This window comes from Echinops telfairi, unplaced genomic scaffold (genome assembly GCF_000313985.2).
Source record: "Echinops telfairi isolate 266 unplaced genomic scaffold, ASM31398v2 ScPeMD7_5592;HRSCAF=6446, whole genome shotgun sequence".
In the NCBI taxonomy this organism is placed as follows: domain Eukaryota; kingdom Metazoa; phylum Chordata; class Mammalia; order Afrosoricida; family Tenrecidae; genus Echinops; species Echinops telfairi.
The window spans coordinates 53,127,575-53,146,517 of NW_022109491.1; the positions used below are offsets into that span (position 1 = coordinate 53,127,575).

The window sequence follows — 18,943 nt, forward strand, 5'->3', positions numbered from 1 at the left end:
AATATTTGACAAGGAATAAAGATTGCAAGTAATCAGTGTACAATGTAAAATACAAGTTTTGTTCTTCTAAAAGTCTGATTGATCATATTCATTTGACAAGAAGGGGTTAGGGCACACAAGTAAAGTAATAGCAGAACACATGTTTATTGAGCACTTTTTATATATCAAGCCTTTTGCTTGGTGTCTTGCATATAACTTGTTCAATTATTTTACAAGAAGAATATTTAAAAGGTGCTATTTTCTGCATCAAGGTGCACCAGGTCTGAGTTGTTGGGTTTAGATTTGCAGTCTGACAAGTGGACCCCAGGCAAGTGCTGCTGTCTTCTACAGTTGATTGTTATGAGAAAATCCACTTTCTGTGTGTGCTGCCTTTGAATTGGAGGCTGTATTGGAGGGGTAAGATTAAAATAGGGAGCCTTTAAAAGAACACATGGTATGTTTGAATGCCATTTTTGTTTATTTGGTTTATAGAGCTATGTGAGGTGTGACTATACCGAAATGAGGCTGATCTTATGGTGTGACTGGGGGGACCTGGCCATCTCTACAGGTGTCTCAGCCTTTCTAGGAGATGGCTTTCATTCAGTGATCCTTGAGATTTCCCACATTGGAGAGTGTGGGGACATGAGAGATTTGGGATTCTTGGGAGAGTTTTTTAGTAGGAAAGGGCTTGAATGCACCGCTGTCTGTTTCACCAACTTCGACAAACCATGAGGAATTCCCGGTAGCTCCTGAATTCAACCCATGTCTGTTGCATCTGTTCCAGGTTTGGATCTGCATTAGAATAACTGGGCATGAATCAAACCAACACCTTGCTCTTATAAACTCTCATCACCAAACCAAACTCAAGGCTATGGATTTGATTCCAACTCCTAGCAACCCTGGAGCACAGGGACCTGACCCTGTGTGTTTCCCAGGCCATATGTCTTCCCGGGAACATTTTCTCCCTCGGAGTTACTCTTCAGTTAGCAATCCCAGACACTCCCCCACCAGAGCTCTTATGCTAAACTCCGACCTCTTTGCCACAGAGGCCAGGCTGCCTCTGCACTCGGCGAGTCTCTGTGGGTTTCCCAGACTGGGGATGCGAGATGTTCTCCTGTGGGGCTGAAGGTGGTTTTGAACTGCCGACCAAGGCATAACTGCTACACCATCAGGGCTACACTCTCATAGGAGAGACATAGTCCTAGGCAATCAACACCAAAAGGGAAAAAAAAAAGGGGGTTAATGTTGTGTCAGCTGGATTCTACAACATTCAGAGAATGACGCTGTCTTACCTCATCGATATTCATTTACAATCAAATCTTGTGTGATATGGTTATTTATGTATTCATTTCTTTATCTACCTTTGGAGTGCTTATTTTAGGTGTTTTGTTATCGTGTTCCCTCATTGCTGTTTTGGTTTGTTGGTTGGGTGGTTACTTTCATCAATTTCAGCCATTTGGGATTGGGGACAGAGCGGAATAGATGATGCCAATGTTAATTTTCATTATCCCAGCGCTGAGAGCAGCTTTCATGTGTACCAGCTCCTTTACTGCTCTAGAACTCAGAAGTAACTTTTGTTAGCTCTGTTAGCAGATGACAAGGTACAAAGTGAGAGGATAAGTAATTTGTCTAAGACAAATGGCAGAACTATGGGTTGAATACCGATTTTTTAAAAATCATTTTATTGGGGCTCATACAATTCATCACAATACACAGATCAATTGTGTAAAGCACACCTATACATTTTTTGCCTTCATCATTCCCAAAATTCTCTTTCCTCTTGGGTTCCCGGAATCAGCTCATTTTCCTTTCGCCGCCCCCCTCCTCCTCACTCCCCCATCCCCTTGAACCCTTAATAATTTATAAATTCTTATTGTATCTTACACTGCCCAGCGTCTCCCTTCACCCACCCCTCTGCTGCCCATCCCCCAGAGAGAGGTTATATGTAAATCCCCGTGATCAATTCCCCTTTTCTATCCCCCCTTCCACCGTGGGTTCTTTTCTATTTCTCCTGCAGAGGACTTTTACTTTGGAGAGCATGAAATTCTGTCTGTGCTACAAGTGATGGAACTGATCAGAATTCTGTTCTTAGGCCAGCAGCTAATTACGAAAACTATTTATCATACTGCTATTTTCACAGGTGCAAAGGGCAATGAGAAGAGAGGTTCCACCTTTGGGAGTTGCACTGATTGTGTGGGTCTCTATACTGTACTTTAGCATGTGTTTGCATCTTGCGGAACTTCCTTGAACCTAACAGTGGAAGCCCCTGTTAGTTCGTTCTCATTTTTGCTACGTAGCTGACACCTCTCCCTGTCTTGGGAGCCACGCTCCTCAGGGTAGGCCAGGGGGCAACTACCACCCTTCTGTTTCCCTGGGTCCACACTGACTGAGAGAGGTTTCTGCAATATAAATGCACATCAACCACATGATGCGCCTCCTGCTTCATGTTTCTTGCTACTGTATACACAGAGCAGCTTGCTACAGCCCTCCCTCAGATAAGCACATGTTCCTTTCTGTAAGGAAACAGAGATCGCTGTTGGATCCACACTCCCCCAATAGTCCCCTTTGTTTAGGCAGGCCCTTCATGACGAAATAGAAGTTTATTAATTACCACACAGATTTTTGGAACTTTAGATGACTTCTACTTCTAAAATAGGTTCTTCTTCAAAATCAGAGAACAGCATGTCCTGTTACCCACGGTGCGCATGCGCACACACGACTTGGAAATTTCCCTATCATGCTCTGTAAAGCTTTCTCTGCCTGTAACACCATTTCACAAAAGAAACCCGGGATGTTATGGAAATAAGGTCTTTCTTGGTAGGCAGTAAAATCTAAGATTTGTGGAATGCATGCTGAGTGCCAGGCATGATGCCATTTCCTTCATGTACGGAATCTAATTTGATACGCATACGCTACAGATGCATTTCTATTGTTGCCCCCTTTCCCGGACACCACAATTGAGGATCAGCGGTGCAGGGAAGCTTTTCACCAAGCCACATGGACAGTGAGTGGTGGAGGGGAGTTTACACTGGCATCTGACTGGATGTTTATTCCCTCTGCCTTCTCGCTCCACAGCGAGGCAGGCTTTCACCTGACCTAGATCTTGGCAAGTACATTGCAGCTGAGCTAGTCTTAAACCCAAGTCACATGACTCGCATTAAGGGTAATTGGACAGCATTTTCTTAACTGCATAGTGATACTTTCATGTTGTTATTTCCAAACCATTTAAAATGCACTCTCAAAAACCTTGATGTGACTTAGCAGGGGATATATATTGAGACAGAACAAAAGCATTGCAATAGCTTAGGGTCTCTAATTAAGATGAAGAAGCCCAATTGTTATTTACCAACAAAGGCAGAAAAGTCTCCAGACCTGGATGAGGGGTCGGTGAATGCTACTAGTCACGTGGAGAGCATTCCGTTACACACATGCACGCACGCACGCACGCACGCACGCACGCACCAGCAAGCAGGTTTCCCGTTTGTTTATTTCGGTTTTTACAGTTAACAAACGCTGAGTTAGTCTCCATCCTCTACTGTGAGTGTTAGAGTCTTTGTTCTACTGCCAAACACCTCCTGTTGGCTGTCTCAGCGATAGGAGACATCACAACTTAATCAGACCACATCCTTTCCTTTTTTAACCCCCACCTTAACCTGTTTCATTCTGGAGTCATCTCCATTCCAAAAGAAAAAGGTCCCCAAACCATCATTGTGAGCCAAAACCTAAGTGCCACTCCCAATTCCTTTATTGTTCTCAATCCAAATAGTCAACCTCACAGGAAACCCTAGCCACCACACCACTAGAAAAGACCCCATCGCTCTCCCAGCATCCTGCCATCACTCTGGACTGTTCATGTCCCGACCCCACCCCGCTTCCACGCCGTGTTACTCTCCACACGTAGCATTTTTAAAACTGCATCACTGACTTGCTGAAAGGTTTCCAAAGTTGTACATCTTAGAATAAATTCCGCACAGCTCCCCTGGCTTCTCAGACCAGCATGGCCACGCCTCTTGTTGGTTTACTCAGCCAGCCCTCTTCAGTGTGTGCTTCGATATTAGGCTTTTGCGTTGCCTCTAACTTTACCTGACTGGCTCCTTCTTCGTTCAAATGCACCACTTCAAGAGACTTTCTCCGACGATCCAATTAATCAACCTTTCTAGCTCATCAATCTTTTAATTAATTAATCAATTAATGCTAACACATTCCCTGTTGCATGAGCTAAATATTTGTATTTGCTTGGTTATTTTTTCTCTTCTTCCTACTTCAACAGCGATTATACTCCCTCGCCTAGAAGTAGTATCTCAGAAAGTTGATATTTCGTATGGAGCAGTACCTGACATGCAAGACATATTTGATGCAGAATTGCAGAACAATTACATAAGCTACTAAATGCATAGATGAAAACAGCGTTAGGGTTTGTCATTTAAAAATCTCTTTGCTTTTCCTTATGGCTTTGTTTCTTTGGCTGTTGGTTTGCTTTGAGTATTCTCTTCTGTGAGGGAGTGAATGCAAAACAGACAATGCCACGCCACAGGCCCAGTAGCTGTCACAGCCCTGCCATTGTTTAGAAGCATCCACTCACAAAGCCACTGCAAGCTAGTGCTCTGGCTCATAGCTGACGACAGTCATTTGTAATCATCAGGACAATTATTTGTGTGTCAAGCATAAATTGTTATCTCACAAGTCCATCTCTGCTGTCTCTCTCCCCTTCATGTTTTCCTGCTCTGTGGAATGTTGAGAACACACCCATGTCAATATTTCTCTCCTCGATATGACAGTTTAACCTGAGGAGCTAGTTCAAATTGTACCACTTTAAGAGATTTTCTCTGATTACCCAATGAATCAACCTTTCTAGCTCATCAATCTTGGAATTAATCAATTAATGCTAACACATTCCACACGTAAAGTGAAAATTTATAGTCAGACAGTCTGCTTTAAATCTATTTGAAGTGGAATAATGTGATGATCAGACTACTTTAGGTAAGTTGCCCAGGTTGGTTCCCTTATCTCTTACTACCTTCAGTGGGACATCCCAGGGAATGGTGCTAGGTTCCACATGCCAACTTGCAGTGTCAAGTTGCTAGAATTATATGAGTCCCCTGAAGGCTGACATGGAGATGCCAAAGGTTCTTGACCCTCTTTCTTCTCACCTTCTCTCCTCCCAAACCCGAGGAGATTCTCTTTGACCGGGATCTCCTTTCACAAGTTTCATCAGCGTTATTTCTGTATGACTAGTGAGCAGTTTCCATTCAATTGATCACTGCAGCCCTGCAACCTGGACCCAAGTTTTTGATTTCTTGTGGAAAAATCCCATAAATAACAGATTTCCAAGGGGCTGATTCTAATCTCTAGTGTGTAGATAGAACATTCACATTCTTTCCCTCATATCTTTTCATATACCACTTTGTAGCACATAAAAGCAGGAGTTTGGCGTACGTAGCTATACATGAAGTTTCTTAAGCTCTTCTATTGCTTTGGTTATGTGTTGAATGTATATTCAGATGAATCGTTCCTCAAAGTCTGAAAGACAGATGAGATAGGTATTACTAAGTACTATTCACACAGCTAGCGAGGTAAGGAGTCAGCATCTCAGCACATTACCTAACTTTAGAGGCAATACTCTCAGTGTTTTTGGTACTCATGGTCAATGTAGTTAATCCCTGGGGCATTTATGTGAGGGGATGGGGGGGGGCGGGGGTGGTGTCACCATGATGAATGATGAATGATGCTCAGTAAAGAATTTCATGAAAACTCCCAACAAAAACGACTGTGTTTTTTGTTTGCTTGTTTTTGTTTTCCTTGGTGAAATCCACCTCTTTTCTCTTTGGCCTGGGCCTTCTGGAAATGCACATGCTGCTCCCTCGCAATGCCATACAGATGAATAGAATCTTCCCACAAATTGGAGATTGACATCAAGATCACTCCTTTGCATGTCCTTCTCTGGTTCACTAGACCTTGGGTTCAACCCGTGTATGTACTCAACAAATGTTGAACCGGGAACACGTCTTAAAGAAGAGGAGAGACAAATTCTGCTCTCAAGGGCTCCTCTTGCCTTTTGTTGGGAGCCAATCTGGTGGAGATATAAATGGGAGACTTGGCTTATTCTGTCCTCAAGAATAGGATGTAATATGTTTCATTAAACTGCAACCTATCTCCACTCTTCTTTCCTGCTCCATCCATTCTTCTCCTACTTTCAGTTTCATTTTCATCCCTTTGAAAGCAATGTTTGCTGAGCTGATTGCATAGTTAGCAATTGTCCCCTTTGTCATCTCTTGAGAAGCAACAGCACCGACAGGGGCACATGTTGGGAAGATGGTCTTGAGTTCCTGGCAGTTCCAGTCCCACTGTTGCTGTTAACCCTATCCAGACTTTTCAGACGGAAGCGTGCATTTTCTTGCTCTACAGAGAGTGTTCAAGACTGAAACTGTAATCAGTCATTCATTTTCAGCTTTTCAGAGGCCAAAGCCCATCCACCCCTGCCCCTCACTTGCCCCAACACACACACACACACACACACACACACACACACACACACATACACACACACCCTTTCCTGCCTAGTGATTATGGACATGAACATCACCGAGTTTAGAGAATTATATGCAAACTATACAAAGAAAGCTCAGGTTTGCCCGATTCTTAAAGACAGATGTGCGCCGTTAAAAGTATGGGGGGAGCAAGAGTAGGTCACTGTCTCCCCTGTGCGCCAGCATGGAGCCTCCAGGGCCGTAGCTCAAGAGCTCACAGTGATGTGCTCTGCTGTATGAAGCTCTGTTTTTCTGAGAAAGGACTTAAGATGTGTTTCATTATAACCTACATAGCCAGGGATAAGCGTGTTTCTCTTCCGGGGGTATGTCAGCAGAGCTCTAGTGGTTGTGTGGATTAAGTATTGGGCTGCTAACTACAAAGTCAACCATTCAAACCCACCTACCGTTCCATAGGACAGCGGCTCTCCACCTTCCTCACACCGTGATCCTTGAATACAGCTCATGTGGTGGGGACCCCTAACCAGAACATTATTTTCGATGCTACTTCATCACTGTCATTTTGCTACTGTTATCAATCGGGCAACCCCTGTGAAAGGGTCACTCAACCCCCAAAGGGGTCGCGACCCACAGGTTGAGAACTACTGCCATGGAAGACTGATGAGGCTGTCTGCTCCCATCAAGATTTACAGATGCAGAATCCCCAAGGACAGGCCAGCTCTGTCCTATGTCTCTATGGGTTGAAACCAATTCAATGGCAGTGGGGTTTTTTTTGTTTGGCTTATTCTGGGGTATATTGTGCTAAATTGATGAGTTTTGACTTAAAATATATGAGGGTAAGTATTACTTACATAACAGTATTGCTATGAAAATCATGTCAATTTCTATTAAGCAAAAATATCAAAATCCAAGCCTCTTGTTTCTGGACATATTCTCTATCCAGAGCTATGCCTTTTGAATGACAGTGTATCCAACTTTCTAGCCCTTCCCTGAAGAATTCTGCATTTTCTGTTTTTATATCACACCACAATAGCAGGTCTGGCATTCTTAAATAACTCAAACTAGATCCCCTTTGAATAATTTTTGTTTTGTTCTGAGGACAAAAAGAAGCCAAGGGGACAAGATAAAAGTTGCAGGATGCTTGGGATAATGTTTCTCAATGAGGTTCTTGTAGGACACCACTTGCTGCCCTCAAAGAAGGACCAGGGGTGCTGTTGTGATGCAGAAACAATTCCTCTACGGAACTTTGTTGGCCTTTTATCACCAAGTCAGCTTTCCATTTTCTCAAAATAAGCCTCTGGTTTCACCTGTGTCCTTTGAGAAACCCTATCAAGATTACTCAAATTTGGATTGGTCCAACAATTTTCCCCTAGGGGCTATTGTTTTGCTTGGACCTTTTTTGTTTTGTTTTCAAGATACCCTAAATATTAAGGAAAGTATCTGAGTGAGAGAACTTGTCTTCAGCCTTCCAGAGATTTCAGGAATACTTTCAAATCAAGTTTTCTTTGAAGTAAACCTGCTCAGATAGGAACCAGAGCGCTCATAGCTGTAGATAGATAGCTAGATCTATCATATGTGTGAGGATAACTAGATAGATAGATATATTTCTAGCTAGATATAGAAATAGATATAGAAATATTTCTCTATCTATAGATAGATCTATCACATGTGTGAGAATAACTAGATAGAGATTATCTATCTATCTATCTATCTATCTATCTATCTATCTATCTATCTATCTATCTATCTATCTATCTATCATCTACCTACCTACCTACCTACCTGTTATCCTCACACAGGTTCGCTAAGGACTTTACAAGAGGGAAAAGAGGCAATCTTTGTGTCCATCCCCTCACCACTACCTTTGTGTTCCTCAGCACCTGAAATAGTAATTGATGAGAGCTCGATGCTTATTTTTAAGTGAAATTTTATTTTGGCAATTGTGCAGAACCCAGGCGAACAAAGGGATTAAAAAAAAAAAGGATACACTGGTACATCCTGGCTTAAATGGCAACCGTTAACCATTAGGGTATAGAGCAAGAGTCAGACACTTGGGAAGGCTTCTGCCGGGTTAAACAAGCATCTACCTCATACAGGCTCAAAGCATACATTAGTACCGGAATACATTCATCTGAGCACCAAAGACTTTTAGCCTGTGGGACCACCACATCACTAAGTTGCCTCCCAAGGCCATATGGTGCTACCACATGTTGTGATTATATGTGTGGGGTAGATTTTCTAAAAAACCGTTCTCATACTTTTTAGGATCCCATGCATTTCCCCACACTACACTTTTTAGGTTCATAAAGCAGAACAGGGCTCTCTTGCGGCTACTGCAGTGAGAAATCCAGGTTTCCCAACGTGGGGTAAGGACCGTCAGTGGAGGGGCCTGAGTGCTTCTGCAAGGGCTCATCGGAGCAAGGAGCAGAGGCCACAAGTTTGCCACAGGACTGTAGCTTCTCTAGAAACAGGCTGCTTAGCTACTCAGGGTGGGGTTTGGCCACCCCTGCAGAGGCATCCCGCGGAGGAAGGTGTCAGTGTGCGCTTTCCCCAGTCCTCCTTCTCTCGCTGCCCCCCTCCCTGCTATGCCCGGGTAACCGCAGAGCTGGGTGCAGCGTTCTCGCCCATGGCGCTGGCATCAGCGCCCTCGGGGTGAAGGGAAGGCGTGGAGACCATGTGGGGCGCCCCGCCTCCCAGCATCCTGCATGGCTTCAGCGTCCCAGTGACCACTGCGGGCCGGCGCAGCTCGGTGGCCGGCGCGGCGGGGGTTAAGCAAGCGGGAGCTGGGTGAGCGGCGCTGGCTCCTGGAGGTTCCCAGACAAAGTCTGAGTGGGGGGCACGCGCTCGCGCGCGCTCCAGGGTGCGCATCAGGAGACGTGGTGGTCAGGGATGGAGCTGCTGCCATGACAACCTGGGACGTCCATAGCAGCGAGAGGCGGGGGCGCTCCTAGGAGGCAGGCTACGCAGCGCCCCGCCGTCCCCGCTGAGCGGCGCGAGTCCGAGCGGAATCGCCGCCCGCGCCCGCCGCCTCCCCCCCGCGGGCGCGTGGCCAGAGCCGAGCCCGACCGCCGTGTGCTGGCGGAGGCCACCAGCCCCGAGCATCGCGGGCGTGGGCCGCCGGCGTGGCCCTGACGGAGGAACTTTTTACCGCCTTTGGGTGACGGATCGGAGATTCGGGTCTGGCTCGGAAAGATACCGATGCATATGTGCGCTGTCATAAAGCATGTACTCCTCTCCTCGAAGCAGCCGCTGTTTGTGACCTCTCCTCTAAGTGAGAGATACTTGCCTGGCTTCTTTGGGTTCTAAACTTTTGATGCCAAACCTCTGCCGAGCATGCCCAACTGAATCGGAAAGTAGCACCTTGAAGAGATAGGCAGCAAAGAGCACCCTGTGACCTTCATCTCGGCACCTTCCTCCTGGCTCTCCCTTCTCCTGGCCTCCGGCCTCCCCAGGGGAGCTTCCAGAAAGCTCGTTTTGGATGCAGGAGGGGCATCTTGTTCTGCTAGGCTGGAAAGCGGAGACAGGATTTGAGGAAGAAATATTAGACTCCGGAGAGCCTGGACTCTTTCTTTTTTCTGCCCCTTCTGCGCCTCTGGCTTGCTCCAACCCTTTCCTTTCTCCCCACACCACTTCCTGCGGCCAGCTGGTGTGGGGGGACAAGGACTGTGCCGCAGCTGACTTCTGGGAAGTTGTGTCTGTCGAGGATGGGGGTCTGTGGGTACCTGTTCCTGCCCTGGAAGTGCCTCGTGGTCGTGTCTCTCAGGCTGCTGTTCCTTGTACCCACAGGAGTGCCCGTGCGCAGCGGCGATGCCACCTTCCCCAAAGCTATGGACAACGTGACGGTCCGGCAAGGGGAGAGCGCCACCCTCAGGTAGGGAGCTGTACTTCAGTGGGATCCTGAGCCTCCAGGGTATGTTCCATGGGTACGAGTGCGCCAGGGCGAGCGGACAGCTTGTGTGTTGTGTGGTAGCCTTGGAGGGTGGGAGGGGGCCCGCCACCGGCCCCGGACATGCGCTGTGTGGCCCGCGATATTCATTGTCCAGGAGAAGCCTGTCCCTTCCTTGGGCTGCTTGGTCCAGGGCCTTAAGAGTGGACCTGGAGATGTTGGCCTGGGTCTTGGTGCATCAATGAAGCTACCGCGTGGCTAAAGTGACTTTTTTTGCCTCGACACCAAATTGAGAACAGAAGGGGCACTAGGATTGAATACTGCGAGGCAAACAGTATTGTTCGCTGCCTTGATGACTCTTCACGGGCCAGCGGCATGGGAACAGGTAGCCACGGTGCGCAGACTCCCCGCTGTAAAGATACTTCCAGTCGCCAGAATTACCAGCTCCTGGCCGGGGCCCTGCATCAGGCTGTTGGAGAAGCAGCAATTCGTATTAACTTCGTACTCCTCGAGGGCGTCCCTATGATAAATTATGAAGGCAGTTTTATCTCTGCAGGCTTGGGACAAGGAGAGAATGCATGTCGCTTTTTTGCAACTACATCCCTTTGTGTGAAAAACACAATAGGAAAGCTTTTTTTGTTTCACCTTAATGAGTTACAGAGAAGCACTTATATGCTCTGGGCACAGGGGTGGGCATTCTTGGAATATGAACCTTTGGGGACTGGGTTGTTGCAGCGGAGACTATAATAAAAATGCAGCCACCACTTTCTACCAGCTCAGCAGATATCATCTTTTATCTTTTAATGAGGCAGCTCGGGTCCTCGGAGACAGATTCCGGGCCATCCCAGCTTCTCTCGCTCTCATAATGCACACAGGGTGAATATCTTTGCCCTGGCTATGACTTTGATGCCTCTGGTGAAAATACCAGATCCTGTCCCAGGTTTTGTAACGGAAACAAACGCCCTGCTTCTCCTAGGGAAAGAATTAGGGTGGGGTTTCTGTTTTGCTCTGCTCTTGGCTCCCTGGTCCAAACTTGCCCCGTACGTCAGTGAACAAACACTATGTTCAAGTGTTCAAGTTGGATACTTGCCACTTCGGATGGATTTTTAGTTGAATCTTCATTTGCGTTGGAATACAGGTAACCGAACTTTGGCTGCTGGTGCTTGACGGGGAGGGAAAAGATGAGTAGCGATGGCCCTCCTCGGTATCTTGAGGAAGAAGCCTCCTGCCCATGGGGCTTCGCTTTCACGTGTCTCAGCCTGGCTATGATATTTCTTCTCCATTGCTCTAACGAATGATTTATGGGAAGTCCATCCAATGACATGACTTACGGGGTGCGCATTTGAGTAGGAAGCTCAAATAAAATAGCTCACCCACTTCGGAACACTTTAACAAAGGGCATCGTGGCATACCCAGGATGTCACGGGACACTGTCGCCATGAACGCCTCCTTTCTTTCCAGGTACTGTTGGAGGCAAAGAGCTAAAGATGAAATATAGCTTCAGTGTTTAGCTGTTCAAAATCATGTCTCCTCCTCCCCCTAAAGTTAAACCAGTTAATTTAAAAACTTGAGCTTCCTGCTTATGGGGATTGGGGATGCAGTAAGGTGATTCTACCACCAGAGGTCCAGCTTTGATCTACTTTTTTTTTTTTTAAACTGCTGGCCTATTTTCATGATCTTTAATTCTAATTTGTATCAGCTGGGTTTGGTAATGGGACTGAATTTAGAAAAAGGAAAATCGGAGTATTGGCTTTAATAAATCATAAATAACTTACATGTCTTAGTATAACTGTTTGCTTGTACCTGATTACACATTTTAGTTTTGGAAAGTAAGCATGTGTCTTACATTTTTTCACCTCTCCTTCTGTATATTTCCTTCAAGAAAGAAAAATCCAGTACATCTTCCACATTTTAATCGCTTTGTACCATCTGTCTTTTACTCTTCATAGTCTTCTGCTTTATTCCTTCATTTAAAATGCATTTAGCATTCTTTTCTTCCATTCATAACATAATATTTATTATTCCACAAATTTTTAATTCCCTACCCACCCCTCTCTCTCTAAGTATTTGTTGATAATAAAATACACTCTTCTGGGAAATGTCTGTGGTTTTCAGCCCTGCTTCTTTTGTTTTCAACTCTCCTTTGCTTTATGTCTGGCCAGCTGTTGAATGCCATCTATCCGAAACTCAGTTTGAAGTCAGTACTTGGAGGTAGAGTGCATGTTTCTAGACTCTGAAAGTCTTTGGCTGAAGCTCTGTGTAAAAGTGCCATGTTTTATTTTATCTGTGGTGGTGTTTTTGAAAAATTATAATGCACTCTTTAGTCTCCTGAAAGATGTTCCACTGAGGATTAATTGTTTGGGGATTCAGTGTTCCAAAAGCATTAAAACAAATGAATAATTCTCATTTCCATCAGCCACAGAGTGCCTGTTTCTAAATCCTGTATAAAGACCCACTGGAGGAGGGGCAAAGACCTAGTAGGGAAGGCCAGAGATTTAGAAGCATGGATTCTCCTATGAATTTTACAGTGAAAACTTAACGTACCTGGAGATATTGGTTTTGTTATGATTGATCTTCTATTGCACTGAGGGATGTTAGGTATTGATACGAATGTCAGTTAGCACTGACGTTTTGGGTGTGAATGAAACTCATTTTTGATAAGTAAGGCAGTATTATCTTCCTCCTAAGTCCTTTATAAGACTGCTAGGAAAGTAAAAATAATGATTTGAATGTTGGGTGATTTTGCTGTCTTTTAAGAAAGATGATATGGAAAATGAAGGTGATTTTCACTATCATTAAATTATGGATTCTATGAATCTGATTTGAATTTATTATTACCACTGCGCCCTCTTGGCCAGATCACTTTATTACAATTATCTGCCATTAAACATGTTCTGTGCCTCTCCGATAATCTGCAAACCTTTCACCAAGACTATCCTCTGAAGTCATCTTAACACGACATAGTAGTTGAGAGCTTAACTAGTAAAAAACTTTGCCTGGAGCATGACACACCTTTAAGACTGTGTATATGGGATCAAACTGACAACAGCAACTGGAAAAATTAGATCGGGACCTTATGGCACAGGGAATGTATGGTAATGAGAGAGGGAAAACTCAGCAAAGAAGGGTGAGAATGTTTGCACCACTCAGCAAATGTAAGTGATGTCGCCAAATGGCATCTGTAGGAACTGTTGAAGTTGGCGCATGTTTTGCTGTTTCTCTGCTAAAGAAAATACATACAATTCAGGAGAAAAGTGGTCTGCGCCTCTTAGTTAGATGAGATATAACAAATATCTAGAAGTACTGTATTTAAATCGGTGACTATATCAGGACAGGAGCCTGGCTGTTTTGAGGGCTGAGGATGATATGATGGGTGGTGTTGGTCCTGTATCTGTTTCACTGGGTGGGGAAAGGTCCCAGCCACATTCTAGGTTTTCTTTTCTAGCAGGACTTCAGTTTTGCTGATCTAGGTGTGCTCATCTAGAACTATGCTTAATGATGCTTTTATGATGTGTCTAGAATGTCTCCCCATTTTCATTTAGGGTCATTTGCTATTCCATTCAGAACCAAGTATTTGAGGGTAATTGCCAGCAAATGCTCTTAGCAACAGCATTTTGCAAAGCAACTGTGGCAGTAAAGATTCCAAGTATGCATTCTCTTGTGTATGCTTATTGTATTTATTTATTTTTATACTCACCATCAGCAACTTTTCCATTTAGTATAAATTAAGAAGCTCAGGGTATCGATTAAGTTATTCAGAGAACCCAATAAGTAACCCACAAGTTATTAAGTAACCTACAAGTACGAGTTTTCAAGTTGTCTGAATAATGATGCACATTAAATGCAAAGCCATTGCTCTTGACCTGGATGGATAAAGACATCAAAGGATTCTCAAGTAGCCATAGTCCCTAGGGGCCTTGAAAGCAGGGGGGCTCACCTGGCTGCACCTTGAGTTTACCTCCATGCTTTTAAATACACCAATGCCCAGACCAATAAAGCCAACTCTCTGTGGTTGGGCCTGTGTGAGCATTTCTGGTGGTGCTCATCTAGCCTTTCGAATGTAGTGTCAGAATTAAATGCCACTCTTCTCACACTCTCCAATAGCAGAGCAAGGCTGAGGTAGCACATTCCATTTGCTCATGTCCATTGGAAAATTCCAGAAGGCCCTCTGCCAAGGAGTCCTATACTGATCATTAGGTCATTTATTTGCTTGATAGGACCCTGCTGGCTCAAGATTCAAGGAGGAAATAGTCAAAGCTTGTCCTCAATAACCTGGGCCCTAATATCTGCTTTTGAGTTCTCCTTCCACCTCTCACTGACTATCTGGTTTGAATACTTTGCTTATATTTCTTGAACTTCAGGCCTATTGTGTATGGGAACAATGTCTTCCCATCCATAATATCAAAGGAGATAGATTATGTGGCATTACTTTGTAATCCATAAAATAATACACACATTCAGATATCAGACAACATAAAACACTCTAAATCTTTCCCAGTTCTTGCGTGCTCTACACTTTCCCCCTGCTCCCCTACACACTTAAACACCTTTAAAGTGCATCAGTCTTATCCCAGATGCACTCAACATCATGCTTTGGGTTAGTAGTGAAGACTTAACCTGATCTGAGTTCCGCAGACACATGACAGATGCACACTGTGGACTGGCTCTGGGACTAAGTTTCCAGAGGCTGGGAGCCATGTCTTATAGACTGAATGCAGATATTGTGGTGGGTGCTAAGATTTTTTTTTTGAACAAATAAGTTGTTGAACGCTTTCATGCATCTTAACTAAACCTCATAATGTATTATGTTTATAGCATTGAAGTGCTTTTATCTGAGTGGACACTTCAGCACAGTAGTGGTTAGAAATATTGGAGGCTTGAGGGACTTTGGGCATCCACTTAAATCATAAGCCAGAGGGGAGAAGGGGGATCAACTAAAGGCTGCAATCGGATCGAAAACTATGCAGAAAGCATCGCTGTCCCCGAGGCGCGGGCAATCAGCAGGGCAGCTCAGTTAGGAAGAATTTTAGCAGAAGTAGACCAACACTTTGGCAAGGTGAGGTGTCTGTCTGCGGAAATTTACTTTGCCATGATTTCAAGAAATCACACAGAGCAAGACAGTAGAAGCAGAAAGACTGCTAATGAGTCCACCTGGGCACTTGGTATGTCCTGCATGAGGGCCTAGCTGCAGACCTGTCTCGAGGGCTGACTTGATTCTGTGCCAGTCGCCAACATCAGGTTCTGGTTGGAACGAACGCCCAGTCTCTATGCAGCACATCACATGCTCGTCTTCCACAGCCAGGACGATGAGAGAAAGATGGGTTGAGCCTCTAAAGATAGACACTCTGTGAAGCGTATATTTGTTCTAGAAAACTCAGCTATTGTTACCTAAGTGCACTTGTTCAGTCTGAACCCTTTCAGTGAATTTGACCCTTGGGTTCAGTTTAGTCTCTTTCTCATCCCCTTTTCCTATAGCTTCCGAAAGAGCACTCTGACCTTAGGCTGTCAACTGTACTTAACTGCATAGCAGGCTCCAGGGGAGGCTGTGAACAGAAGGCGCTGGTAGTTTGCTCTGATCCGATGGATCTGAGCATGGGCGAAGCACAGAGAAGGCAGGAGGTAGTTATATGTCCTTCGCAGGGGAGCACTTTTACCATTAAACAGTCTTTCCAGTCATGAGAGAATTGTAGCCCAAAGATCCTGTAGGATTTTCCGAAATGTGCATGGCCTATTAAATTAGGAATTGAAAGTTAACCTTTCTTAATTTCTTTTTAACACAGGACAGGACCAGACTGTTTCAGGGTTTGCTGTTTGTTTGTCTGTATATTATTTGTCCTGAAGGGAGAAACCCTTGCTAACATTGCATTTAGCAAAATGGAAGCTCACTTTGGCATGTGTTGGAGGAGAAAGCTCTATTCTATTCATCTTGGTTTATTATCTATCCTCTCTAATTTCTGAACAAATGATGTCTTCCTTATACCCTCGAATATATTCTTTAAGAAGTAAGCACCAAAGTTGTGAGGTTTTTGAGCAACTATGTGTCATTTCTCAGGTAGAGAAGGTTAGAGGAGGGAACTGTTAGAGTCTTCTGCCTCTCTCCCTAAAGAGCAACACTGCAGACTCTTTAATAAGATGTGCAAGGAAGAGTCTTCCTTAGAGACTCTGTTAACACATCTAATAACTCGACTATTTATAATTTAGTTTGAGTTAGATGCCAGGCCAGTTGTCTATCATTCCATTTCCAGACTGTAATATTTCTAATAACAGTCAAGGGGCTTGAGGCTGGGAAAGGTTAAGTAACTTGTCTCTGATCACACAGTTACGAGGTGTCAAAATCAGGATTTTTTTCTTATAACCTCTTTCTGATTCTTCTTGATTTTATAATGTTCTCATCTCAAATCCCCCCATCTCTATGCAGCTCCCAGATGTAGAGAAAGAGAAAAAAAAAAACGTATCTGTAGTGTATGTAGAACAAAATAATAGCATCCTTTCTATTTCCTGGTCAGGTGTTTGGCTCAGATGCCTTCCTCTGAGAGCTGTAGCTGCCTCCTAACTGTAGAAGTCTTCATAGTTTCCTGAATACCCCTTCTTCACAGCCCAATGCATGTCGGTCTCCCACCGGTCAGTGTAAGGCATGAAAAAATAATAATCATTTATAAATTACCAAGGGTTCATGAGGGAGAGGGGGAAATGAGGAGGTGATACCAAGGGTTCAAATAGAAAGAAAATGATGATAACAACAAATGTACAGATGTGTTTGACACATGGATGGATAGATGGATTGTGATGAGAGTTGTACGAGCCCCCAATAAAATGATTTTTTTTAAAAATGTTGGTCTCCATTTTGTTTCTGAAAATGATACTCATTGCAAACAAAGGTACAGAATAATGGGCACCAGAGGATCCAGTGTGCTGCCTAGTGACCGTTCAGTGTTCTTCACTTTGGGATCATCCTAAATTTGCACCGTCCTATTAAATGGCCCCCAGAAGCATAATATAGCAGTTAAAACTAAAACCAAGTACATGAGCAGTTATTTGACAAAAACACAGCTATTTCCACAAGAACTGTGAGGGAACCAGTAATACCAAAACATATAGTGATGAGAAGTGATTTTTTAATACCCTAAAATGTATGCAGTTTCATAGCCCTCTTCCCTACCCCTGTATCCATATTTTAAATTACGTCATTAAAGTTGTGAAAATTGAGAGCCATGGGGTCTTCAAGTCAATTTGGCCCCGATTCACACCGTGGAGAAAATCATGTGACCTGTTGTGGCCTCCTCTTCCTTGGGGAGGGTGCATTTATCTTAAATCGTAGAGATGCTGGCGAACTTGACCTGGCTTCCCAGAAAAGTGCTGATCAATAAAAAAATTTAAAATTAGTTTGGAATATTAAGCGTTTTCTGTGGCTCTGGAGATTTATGATTTCTTCATGAACCAAGTTCCCATTGCCTAACAGAAGCAAAGAATGCTGTAAGTGGTTGCTAAGTGTTCTGGGGAGTTCACAGAAGATCATTTAACTCATAATTACCCAAAATGCTATATACCAGTAATGAAGAATAATAGAAAACAACGTTGTTGCAGAAGAAGTAATTACACAAAAGAGCGGAAAAAGCTGAATATGATAATTTTCTATTTATTGTGCATGCCATTGCTGAAGAAAAACGGGCATAATTAGAGAAAGATAAAATGGAAACATTGTCTCAAAGATGTTTTCAAGTACTTCCAAAAGTTTTGAAGTTTGAAGTGTTGTTTCTATTGTGTCTTAATTCAATTTTAAAACGCACAACTTCCTTTTACTTGATTTGAGTACATATTTGCCACTACATTGGAGCTGGGAATCTTTCATAAGCATTGTTGAAGAGAGGAGGAGAGATAAAAGGAAAGACAGAAATGGAAGGACAAGTGGAATAAGACAGTAAGAGAGAGGCTTTCCAGAGGTATCAATTATAGCAAGATGGAAGAGCAAGTAAGGAACTAAAGATGGGGAAGGAGTATGTTCATATGAGGAGCAAAAAATGAAAGTATCATTATTGGATAATCAAAACTGGAAAAGAGAAGAAAGAACATGTTAGGCAGGAATTGCTGTGTCTTACCTGCCAAATTTCTTGTATGAATACATTCATTCCTCATGTATAGCCATGAGCTCAAATGGACACTGGTATCCAGTGCCTACCAATCACAGAAGGATCATTTTAGGATTAAGTTCCAACTTGCTGCTCCACTTGGGCTTTTTCTGAATTGTAGTTTTCACCTAACTGGCAGCTGTAGATCCTGCTCTTGTCACTGAACCTTAATCTATGTCTCATTAATATTAATATGTGTTATATCTACCAAGTGCCTGAGTTCTTAGGAGCTCTGCCTGGTTCTTGTAAGAACCCCTTTTCTAGGAGACTACAGACCTACCCTGAATATACTGCTTGTAGCCTACGGGCACATGGACTTTCCATTGTTACTGCTTGTCCATCTCCCTAGGTGCTGTTTTGGAGACCCTCTGTGGTACTGTTGTAATCTCATGTCAACTTGAGTATATTAAGAATGAAGGGGTGGAGTTAGCCTGTCAATCAGGTTGCAGCTTGATTGGAGGGCACCT

General features: G+C 43.9%; 1 protein-coding gene across 4 annotated transcripts in view; it reads left to right on the plus strand.

Moving 5' to 3' along the window:
* OPCML (opioid binding protein/cell adhesion molecule like) overlaps positions 1-18,943 on the plus strand; it is a 1,483,171-nt gene that overhangs the window by 752,214 nt on the left and 712,014 nt on the right. For 2 of the 4 annotated variants that reach the window (XM_045295297.1, XM_045295298.1), the window contains exon 2: positions 10,251-10,335. In XM_045295297.1, the coding sequence (XP_045151232.1) occupies positions 10,251-10,335 (85 nt within the window). Of the gene's footprint in view, positions 1-9,506; positions 10,336-18,943 lie in introns of those variants that run through there. The other 2 variants (XM_030887036.2, XM_004714207.2) reach the window with 1 other exon arrangement.